The following is a 12147-nucleotide window of genomic DNA, read 5'->3' on the forward strand; positions in this document are numbered from 1 at the left end:
AGACTGAAGGCATGAGAAGAAGGGGACGACAGAGGATGAAGTAGTTGGATGGCACTTGATGGACATGAGTTTAAGCAAGCTCTGGATGTTAGTGTTGGACAGGGAAGCCTGGTGTGCTGCAGTCCATGTGGTAGCAAAGAGTCAGGCATGATTGAGTGATTAAACTGAACTGAACAGGACCATCAAGTGGGTTCCTTTTAGCTACTTTTCTTAAAGCCAGAGATATTCATTATCACAGTTTTGATAAAAGGTTTTGTTTTCTAAAACTCTAATTAAATACTTGATTAAAATATCCAGAGATGTTTTTTATTTTTTCCCCTAAATCTGTACCATCTTTCACTTTCAGAAGAGAAAAGAAACAATTTTGTAGCAATATATAGTTTGATCCTGTGAGTTTAATTTTTTTGGAAACTAATTCAATCATTATAGAACTGATTGACATTTATAATCTGTTGATTAAAACTTTTGATAATTATAAGACTGCTTGTAAAATGGGTGAATTTCCTCCTCATCACTAACAGTGTTTCAGCCGATGCTGAGAGAGCATAAACCATCAATGTCCTGCAGCGAATTCCAAACCTTGGGAAGGAGCTGAACAAGATGAGATGGACATTTTCTTCCAGCAAGCTTATGAATTCTTTATATTTTTATTAATATCTCTAACTTTAATATTCCACCTGAAAATTTTTATTAAAAACATTCTAAAATGTACATTTCATCCTCTGAATTGTATATAATGTCTTCTTTAGTCATTTATCCTAGAAAATGTCTTGCAATTTGCTTTACATCTCAGAGCAATAAAAAAATTAAACTATCTTATATATCAATTCTTTCTGAAGGAGAATCTGCTTGTAATGATTGGATTTCAAACTTGCTATTTTCTCACCAGCCCCACCAATTCCTCTTTTGTTCCACTTTAACTATTTTCAGCCCTATAGCAAAGATGATCTTAAATCAGATTGCATCACTCATCTTGTAAAGGCTCATCAATATTTTCCCACTGAACATAGAAAAAAGTACAAACTTCTGACAAAAACCTTTAAGGATAGGAAGAGGGAGAGAATTAGAATGAGAGGAGAAGCGTATGAGTCTGAGATGGAATCATGGCCGTTTATGGCTTTGCCCCTCCTAATATCTCCAGTTCATCCCCTTCCTCTATGTAATAGTCACGCTGGTTTCTCAGCTTCTTGAACATGTCATGCTCCTTCCTTGTCCCTGTGACTCTTAGCCTCATTTGTGTGGCCTGTCTAGTTCCTTTTTAGGCTTCAGCCTAAACATCTCCTATTTAAAGCAGACTTAACATGCTCATCTTATTTAAATCAGTTTTACTTCTTTTATTCTCTATATTAGCTTGTTATTTTTTTCTTACAGGCCTTAATAAATATATATCTAGATAAACATTATTATTTGGCTTAGTGCTTTATTTTCCTGATATCTACTAGTGTCCTTATTTTAATAAACTGATTTACAATGTTGTATTAGTTTCTGGTATACAATAAAGTGATTCAGTTGTGTGTATATATATGTACAAACATACATGTTTTATATTCTTTTCCATTATAGTTTATTGTAAGATATTGAATATATAGTTCCCAGTGCTATACAGTAAGTCCTTGTTTATCTGTGTTACATATAAGTAGTGTCTATCTGTTAATCCCAAACTTCTAATTTATTCCTTCCTCATTCCCTTTCCCCTTTGGTAACCATAAGTTTGTTTTCTATGTTTGCAGGTCTTTTTATGTTTTGTAAATAAGTTCACTTGTATCATATTTTAGAATCCACATATAAGTAATATCATAAGACATTTGTCTTTCTTTGTCTGAATTACTTTACTTAGTATGATAATCTACAAGTCTATCCATGTTGCTGCATGCAAGCTTCAGAAGGGCTTGCCAGTTGTTGTAACCAGTAACCTAGCGATAGCCTGACATATTGCAGGTGTTCAGTAGATGTCCATTGAATGAATCAGTGCTCTGCAGAGCAAATATGTTACACAAATATGGAATGTTTTGAGAGTAAATTTTATCAGAGGAAAAAATTATTTTCACTGGAGGCAAAATGGTTGTCTGAGGAGGCCTTACAAATAGCTGTGAAAAGAAGAGAAGCAAAAGGCAAAGGACAGAAGGAAAGATATACTCCTCTGAATGCAGAATTCCAAAGAATATCAAGGAGAGATAAGAAAGCCTTCCTCAGTGATCAATGCAACAATAGAATGGGAAACTAGGGATATCTTCAAGAAAATTAGAGATACCAAGGGAATATTTCATGCAAAGATGGGCACAATAAAGGACAGAAATGGTATGGACCTAACAGAAGCAGGAGATATTAAGAAGAGGTGGCAAGAATACACAGAAGAACTATACAAAAATGATATTCATGACCCAGATAACCACGATGGTATGATCACTCACCTAGAGCCAGACATCCTGGAATGTGAAGTCAAGTGGGCCTTAGGAAGCATCACTACAAACAAAGGTAGTGGAGGTGATAGAATTCCAGTTGAGCTATTTCAAATCCTGAAAGATGATGCTGTGAAAGTGCTGCACTCAATATGCCAGCAAATTTGGAAAACTCAGTAGTGGCCAGAGGACTGGAAAAGGTGAGTTTTCATACCAATCCCAAAGAAAGGCAATGCCAAGAATGCTCAAACTACCGCACAATTACACTCATTTCACATGTTAGCAAAGAAATGCTCAAAATTCTCCAACCCAGGCTTCAACAGTACGTGAACCATGAACTTCCAGATGTTCAAGCTGGATTTAGAAAACCCTGAGGAACCAGTGATCAAATTGCCTACACACGTTGGATCATTGAAAAAGCAAGAGAGTTCCAAAAATACATCTACTTCTGCTTTATTAACTATGCCAAGGCCTTTGACTATGTGGATCACAACAAACTATGGAAAATTCTTAAAGAGATGGGAATACCAAACCTGCCTCCTGAGAAATCTGTATGCAGGTCAAGAAGCAACAGTAAGAACTGGACATGGAACAACAGACTGGTTCCAAATCGGGAAAGGAGTATACCAAGGCTGTATATTGTTATCCTGCTTATTTAACTTACATGCAGAATCCATCATGAGAAATGCTGGACTGGATAAAGTACAAGCTGGAATCAAGATTGTTTGGAGAAACATCAATAACCTCAAATATGCAGATGACACCACCCTTATGGCAGAAAGTGAAGAGAAAATAAAGAGCCTCTTGATGAAAGTAAAAGGGAAGAGTTAAAAAGTTAGCTTAAAACTCAATATTCTGAAAACTAAAATGGCATCTGGTGCCATTAGTTCATGGCAAGTAGATGGAGAAACAATGTAAACAGTGACAGACTTTATTTTTGGGTCTCCAAAATCACTGCAGATGGTAACTGCAGCCACGAAATTAACAGATACTTGCTCCTTGGAAGAAAAGCTGTGACCAACGCAGACAACATATTAAAAAGCAAAGACATTACTTTGCCAACAAAGGTCCGTCTAGTCAAAGCTATTGTTTTTCAGTAGTCATGTATGGATGTGAGAGTTGGACCATAAACTAAGCTGAGTACCAAAGAATTGATGCTTTTGAACTGTGGTGCTGCAGAAGACTCTTGAGAATCCCTTGAACTGCGAGGAGATCCAACCAGTCAGTCCTAAAGGAGATTCGTCCTGAATATTCATTGCAAGGACTGATGCTGAAGCTGAAACTCCAATACTCTGGCCACCTGATGCGAAGAACTGACTCATTGGAAAAGACCCGGATGCTGGGAAAGATTGAAGGCAGGTGGAGAAGGGGATGACAGAGGATGAGATAGTTGGGTGGCATTACCGACTCAATGGGTATGAGTTTGAGTAAGCTCTTGGTGTTGGTGATGGACAGGGAAGCCTGGCGTTCTGCAGTCCATGCGATCACAAACAGCCGGACATGACTAAGTGACCGCACTGGACTGAAATATTGGAGGATGATTTCTTATTTTCTCTCCTATTTTTATAATGTATTCCAGTGAGGAACTTTCTAATCAAATTATGTCCTCAACTAAGTTAATGAACAAAATATCTTGGGATTTGTGTGAACATACTAGTAACTAAAAAATAAATAAATAAAAACCTTGGAGAAGATTCAGGAGAACCCAGATTAGTTTAGATGGAGAGATGCTATCCATGATCTGACAAAGTGACAAAATCTGCTCCTAGAATTACTGCCCAAAGCTTCTGAAGGGTAAGTAAACCTCTGAGAACTTCTTTACTGGGAGTCCCTAACCCTGTCCATCAACTGCTGAAACAACCATGGATTATTCATACATTGACAATGATCAGGGCACCGAGTCAGTCTCTAAATCAAATATAAAGAAGTGAAAAAGTATTAGTTTGCTCAGATAACTTCTCATTTATTTTAGTCTTGTTACAAAACTAAGAGTGTCAAGCACTGCAGTAGAATCAGAAAACATTTTAAGTGGGTAGTCATGACAGAATGATAATAAAAGGAATTTATATTTTAGAGGTAATTTTAAATGTAAGATATTTGTCAGCCTAGAAATATACAGTTTGAATTCACCCTCTTGCATCCCACACAGAATGTAGCAAAGGAAAAAAATATTTGATTATTTCAAAATGGTTTGAGTGATAGCATTTCTTGAATGACAATATTTGATTATCTCATAGTCACAAGTATAAAACTTTAAATTTATGATGATGAACCTGTAAAATTGGCATTCAACTATAACTTTACTGTGATATAATACACCATTTCAAGATTTTAGGCTAGTAGCTAACTTATTTATTGAAATGTATTTTCCAAATGATACAGGACATTTACAAGGGTACAGATATGGAGATCACTTAAGTAAATGGCATCCTGTCAGTAAATAAGACAGGTTAAAGCAAGCCTTAGACCACCATGCATATACAGGCTATTGTATAAAATTAGACACTCAGATTATTTTTGGTTTTGAAAATGCTTACCAAGGTATTTGCAAAATTGCTGATTTTAATGACAAATTTAAATTTCATAAAGTAGGAATTAAACATAGACAGTGGAGAAGGGAGCATGTGAGTAACATAGTCAGACATCTGACTAAAGGTTTCACTAGAGAATGGTTTCCTAGCCCTTTAACTTCTCTACTGCAAAGAGAACAAACTGAAAAAACAAAATGTGTTTTTCATCAGTGTTGAAGTCAGTGGCTTTGGTTATGTAGTTTAACTTAATAGCTTGGAGTTACCAAAAATAGTAGGTTAAATGTTTAGATCATATCATCTATGGTAACATCAGGATAAATTGCAGATTTATTAGAATACATAAAGTCAACAAAATAAATACATAGTAACTTTAAATCAAGCAGAAAAGATGTCTACCCTAGACTTTACCACTGCCTTCTTTCCAATCCAGACCATCATCATATTAATCATTCTATGATAATAACCTTGTAATTCATCTCCTTATATCTTACTCTCCTGTATATATTTTCCACAAACAACAAAGTAATTTTTCAAGTGCAAATATCTGGTCATATTACTACCACTGCAAAGGGTTCAAAATAACTACTTTTTTTGATTTCAAGTAGTCCAAACTCTAAAATGTCCTTGAAAGTCTTGATTTGACTAAGATGGCTTTAGTGTGTTTAAAACTAAAATAAAAACAAAAGCTCAAAATATGCACATTGACACATCAGTAATGAAATACTGCTTCTCTGTGGACATGTATTGTTAATTTATATTCTGAAATTTATAAGTGTATATTTCATAAAGAAGTGAACTGAAGTGAAGTCATTCAGTCATGCCCAACTCTTTGTGACCCCATGGACTGTAGCCTACCAGGATCCTCCATCCATGGGATTTTCCAGGCAAGAATACTGGAGTGGGTTGCCATTAACATAAATTACTTTGTATTAAAATTTAGAGTTAAATTTCACTTGATTCTTAATTTCATTCACAATGATCTATAAAACAAAGGATTCTTAAAAGACAATATAGAGTGTATCAGACATATTATGCTTGTGATGAAACATTTGCAGAGTTATGTTTGCCTCTATGTGAACTATAAGCAATCTGACAGGGAATAATTTATTAAGAGAGCAGATGACCGTGTTCAGGTCAGAGATAAGTGGAGTTACAGATTACCATGTCTAATAAATTTTCTAGAATATCTCTAATACAAAGTTTTAATCGTTGTTAGAAGCAAATTTGTAGATTCGCAAGGCATAAATCATGCACCCAATAGGATAGCATATCAACATTCTAGACGTCTAAATTACAGTTTAAGTTGCCCCAATTATTCTTATAACTAAATCTTCCTCTATACAGAAACCATGAACTAATTAAACAATTATTTGTTAATACCCTGTTACGTGCAAGATATGTCCCTTGAGTTCTAAGGATTCAAGGATTGATCAAGGCAGGCAAGAACTTGCTCCCATAGAGCTTAGATACAAGTAAGGTTATAGACAATAAAAGGTATAAATTAATAAATAATTCTAATAGCTATAAATATGAATAAATTGAAAAAATGATGTGATATGAAAAGCACTAGAGTAGGGGGCTATGTTACATTGATGGACATATAATAATCCTTCCTTGAGAAGGTGACATCTGAGCAGAAACAAAAATGACAGAAATAACCAGCAGTGCCAAAATCCACAGAATTCCAAACAGCGGCAAGAACAAGTACAGAGGCTTAAAGGCTGAATAATGTTTAAAGGTTGAATAATGCTGGTATGTTCAAGCAGCAAAAAAGGTTAAAGGAGCACAGGTGAAATCAACTGAGGGAAGAGTGTTTGGGTGGATCAGATTATACAGGCGAGTGGTGAGGAATTTTGATTTTATTCTATGGGATGTTTTTCTAAGAGGAAAGCTATATGATTTGACTTATGTTTGGAAGGATCAGTCTGGCTATTATACAGAGAATGGACTATATATAGGAAGCCAAAATTGGAAGCCAAGAGAAATTTTAGAATTATAGTATAGCCAGTGGGGGATGATTGTGATGTAGACTTCAAAGTATGTGGAAATATATAAATGGTAGAACATTTTAAGTATGTAAATTACGCCTGAAGTATTTTAGGCATTTAATGTATATTTTTTGAATGAGAAAACGAATGAACAGCATGATGTATATAGACATGAAAATGTAGCAATATATTATATTCATAGAGACATATTTTAGGCACAAAAACTGAAACAAAGGAAAGTACTGGGAGTTTTTTAAACTTAATGAAAAGTCTAACATTTTCATATGTATTCAAATGCTTTTCCCATTACAAATAACTTGAAAATAATACATGATAAAATTCTAGAATGGTGTGTTTATAAAATACCTGATATTTCTTAATATTAAGTCTTCAGGTTTTTGAGGGTTTTTTGGTACAGTTCTGACCAAATTAAGAGATAAATAACAGAAATTCTGCATTAATAAAAACATTTTCTATTATTTAGCAATAAAATGAAACTCTTCTGAGTATATTTGAAATATAGAAGTAAAACTCTTTAACTCATTGTTTGAATTTAACCTTCAGGAAGATTATTTAAATTTAACCTGCAGAAAGATTTATAAAAATGCAGTGAAAAAGTATTATTTATGATAGAAAAAACTGAAATGGGTAGATAATTTTGCACATTTATTTGAGAGAATAGTAGTCACAGTGTTAGTTGCTTAGTCGTGTCTGACTCTTTGTGACACCATGGACTATAGCCCACAAGGCTCTTCTGTCCATGGGACTCTCCAGGCAAGAATACTCGACTGGATTGCCATTCCCTTCTCTAGAAGACCTTCCAGACCCAGGAATCGAACCTGGGTCTACTGCATTGAAGGCAGGTTCTTCACCGTTTGAGCTATAGAGATTTTAAATAAAACTCATGAATTTTTCCATGTTCATGAAACATAATTGATAAAATTTGGATATGACAGGATATATTCAATAAAAGCCCACACATGAAATTACAAATGTCTATAGGGTAACTTAAAGCAAATTCCACTGAACATTAGTTAAGCAGTTAGAGTGTTTGGAATATGACTATTTATTTTATTTTCCTTTCATTTTTTGAAATTTCTAAATTTTTAAAAAGACATAATAACAATGTCTAAACTAAATTGTTTTTAATGTAAATAATTTAAATTCATATGAAAACATAAAATTTCCATTCGTATTTTTATGCCTTTCTCATTGCAAATAATTTAAATAATTTGCAAATAAATCCAAACATTTTTTTAAAGTCTCGAATTGTACTATTTACCTAAGATCTGACATTTCATGTTAATTCAACAGTTTCTTTGTATAGTTATGTTTGGACAAAAAATGCTGGCATTGTTTTAAAAGACTTTTCATTAGGTTAATGTATAGCATATTCATCTATTTAATTATATATCATCAAATTTTCTTCTAAATCAATTACTCCATCTTTGATTTAGCATCTTCTAGAATTTCATAGTCTCATAAAATTCTCCAAATAACATTGATTTTAATCCAGTATAAACTAAACCATGTGTACAGAGTGAGAGAAAAGCAACAAAATTTTAAAAATTAGTAGAGTTTTACAAATCCAAATAGAGGAAAAAATCACTGCCTTACATATCTATTTCAAATTAACCAATGCTGTGAAAATAGAGTTTTCAGAAAAGGAATAGCTATACTGAGACAAATAGATATATTGGTAAAGGAAGGAATTGTCATCTACTATCTTTCTTATTATTATGCTAATATGTGTAAGGTAAGGCAAGAGTGTTTAGGAAAATATTAATAGTAGTCCAATGAATATTCTTTTGATATTCGAGAAGTTTGGATATTATTATCCTTGGATAATATTATTTGTATAAGTTTGGATATTATTATTTATTATTTTAATAAATATCATTGTGTTTTGACATTAGATAATAATCAGTAAGTATCTGATATGTTGCCAATGTACTTTTGTGACACATAAGGGGACAAATATTAAGTTTCAGGGCATCTTCAACATTTCAAATCTACTTACAAATAATACTGATATTAGTGGGAATATCAGTCCCACATTTGTACTTGGGAACCCATATGGGCCTAGAAACTTATGAGTACTTAATTAAAATGTGCTTACCTGAAATTTTGACTTGAGACACAACTCCATCTCCTCCATCACTGTGTGCACGAACCTCTACAACATATTCTCCATCCCTGGGGATTGGGACTTCTATGGAGTGTTTATGAGTTGAATACAGCTTGCCATCATGCTGGCCATCAGGTCTATAGAGTACCTTTAAAAGTTTCAGAATATAACTATTTAATAAATGGGTAATAGTGAACCAATTCCCTAATACTAAATTTGAATAAAGATGCTTATACTTATAGTAATTTAAAAAAATATTAGGAAGCTATGTGTAAACTAGCTGAAAAATCCATATTATTTTTAAATCACATGGATTTTATTTATTTTAGGCTAAGCATCCGAATTTCATTTTTTGAAACTATCTAAAATAAAGATTAAAAATGTATTTTTTAATGAAAAAGGTATAAAATGAGGGCTCTTTCAATATATTGAAATAGTCTAAAAAATTGCCTCACAATTAGAATTTTTCACACTATTCCTAAAATTTGGTATCCATTAAAAAATGTGATAGTGATATAAAGAATTTATAGAAATAATCTTTTTTTTTTCCATTTTTGTCCAGTTACAGAGGGTGCCTCACTACATCAAAGAATTCACTATGTGCTTGGCAACATTATCTTAATCACTGCCAAGCAAAAATCGATTCTTTCTTTCTTCCTTAAACACTAATTATTCTAACAATTCTATTCATTAAAGTAGTTAATCTATTTTGCTCACTTGACATTGTATTTTCCTGGAATTCACTGAAGATCTTTTCTCATTTCAAAATTTATCATAGCACTATGTCATCTGATTCCACTACACAACTAGAATAAGAGCTGGATGGGTTTTGACAAAACAACAATAAAAAAAACAAATACCAATCACTGTTTATAAGAATGAAGCTTGTGTAGGAAATAATCGAGTAATCTTTTGTATACCTTATATCCCGTCACTGTAGATTCATTTGACAGTGCAACCACATGATCCCAGGTGATTATGTAGCGTGAACCAGACCTTATGGAACTGATGATCCGCGGAGGCTGGCTTGGAGCTGTGAAAGTAACAATATGCTGCTGATGGTAACCACATGCAACTTCAGTTCTGCAAGCTGCATCACATCAGGAATCAGAATACTGATAGTGATATGGAAATAAAAATAGCTGATTTTGATGCCTGTATTACATGCTTGGCCCTGTGTTCTGCATCCATGGTTTTATTTAATGTACCTCGTGGCCCTGGGAGGTAAGGTAATATAATGATCTCATATTCTCTTCTCAGCAACCTTCAGTTGGTTGTCTCTTTTCCACCACTCTTTAGAAACTGCTATTCTCAAGGCCATCAGTCACCTCCAGTTGGCCAAACCTAATGTCACTTTTTTATTCTTTTCAAGTTTAACATCTTCACAGCATTTCAGAGAATTAACCTTCTAATTCTTTCTTGAATATATTTTCTTAAATTCATAATCTCTTATAATCTTTCCTCCTGTCTCTCAGGTTGCTCCTTCTCATTAATCATTCTTTGCTAGCTCCATGACCTCTGCCAAGTTTCCCAATGTTGGGAAGACTTAGGACTTGATCCTGGGCACTCATCTCTCCTCTATGTGTAAATCTCCCCAAACCTTACATCTGGGCCTATGGCTTTAAATACATAAGATTCTGTCTCAAGGTAATCTTTCAACTTGTACAGATATGTGTCCAACTTCCTATATCCTCCTCAATGTCTAAAGGGTTTCCCAAATGCAATATAATCAAGACAGACATTTACTATGTACCCTTCAAAACTACCTTTCTCTATTTCCCAAATTTACTAAATGGCACAACCAAACTCCCAATGTTTCAAGCCAAAATCTATTCAATCTTCTGTTTCATTCATTGCCAACATACAAATTAGCTGAAAACTATCAACTCTGCCTGCAGAAAATTTTCTGCTTCTTTCTATCTCTTTCTATCTCTGGTCACCATCAGCTCTACCTTCAATATTAAAAAAGGTCTCCTATACAGCTGTATAGTGAAAGGTCTCCTATACAGCTTTCACTCTTATTCTACCATGTTCCTTGTTTACCCAGAAGGCAGAAAATTAAATATATATGTGTGTGTGTGTGTGTGTGTGTGTGTGTGTGTGTGATATCACTCTCTGCCTTAAAATTTTCCAGTGATTTCTTATGACACTTAGAATTTAAACTCCTTACTATGATCTGTAAGACCCTGCTTCATATGACTCCTCCACAATTCAGAGCTGGAACCATTGTCTTTTCTACACTTAAAACACACCAAACTCCTCTCATGTAAAGGCTTTGTACTCGTCATTTTCTCTGCCTGATAGAATCTCCTCAGCAAAGTCCTCCTTATTACTCATATCCTAGGTCAAATAGGGTCTTCTCTAAAAGGACATTCCCAAATAACCAATTAGAATTTGGCTCCCACCCAAGCCATTTTAAATGTTCATATTTGGTTATTTCTTGGGTTTTATGTATAACATCTTAAATTGATTGTAGTTGGTTTACCATATTAGTTTCAGGTGTACAACAGTGATTCATATTTTTGATTATACCACTTTAAAAGTTATAAAATAGGAGCTATGTAATTGTATATCAATGCCATACAATATATCCTTGTAGCTTATTTATTTTATATATAGCAGCTTGTACCTCTGAATCCTGTAACCCTAGTCCCTTTTAGTTTCCATGTGCATGAAATATCTTTGCCATCTCCTCACTTTCAGTATATGTGTGTCTTTAGCTCTAAAGTGAGTCTCTTGAAAGTATCAAATACACGGGGCTTTTTCTCTACTTAATCAACCACTCTATGCCTTTTTTTTTTCACTCTATGTCTTTTTTTTCACTCTGTGTCTTTTGATTAGAACATTTAGCATATTGACATTTGAAATGATTATTGATAGACATGTACTTAATGCCATTCTGTTACTTGTTTTCTGGTTGTTTCTGCACTTCTCTGTTCTTTTAGTTTCTTCCCTTGTGGTTTGATGATTTTCTTTATTTGCATGCTTGTGTTCCTATCTCTCTAGTTTTTCTGTGTGTATAATTGTGGGTTTTGATTTGTACTTACCATGGAGTTCATATATGTTGACCTATAAATATATCTGCCTGTCTTAAACTGATT

General features: G+C 33.8%; 1 protein-coding gene across 1 annotated transcript in view; it reads right to left on the reverse strand.

Annotated features, from left to right (window-relative positions):
- The window catches only part of CNTN1 (contactin 1), a 174812-nt gene that overhangs the window by 20733 nt on the left and 141932 nt on the right, over window positions 1–12147 (reverse strand). The window contains exons 21-22 of the mRNA XM_052640564.1: window positions 9967–10079; window positions 9038–9194 (exon numbers count right to left, since the gene is read on the reverse strand). Of these exons, the coding sequence (XP_052496524.1) occupies window positions 9038–9194; window positions 9967–10079 (270 nt within the window). The remainder of the gene's footprint in view (window positions 1–9037; window positions 9195–9966; window positions 10080–12147) is intronic.

Source organism: Budorcas taxicolor, chromosome 5 (assembly GCF_023091745.1).
Source record: "Budorcas taxicolor isolate Tak-1 chromosome 5, Takin1.1, whole genome shotgun sequence".
NCBI lineage: Eukaryota > Metazoa > Chordata > Mammalia > Artiodactyla > Bovidae > Budorcas > Budorcas taxicolor.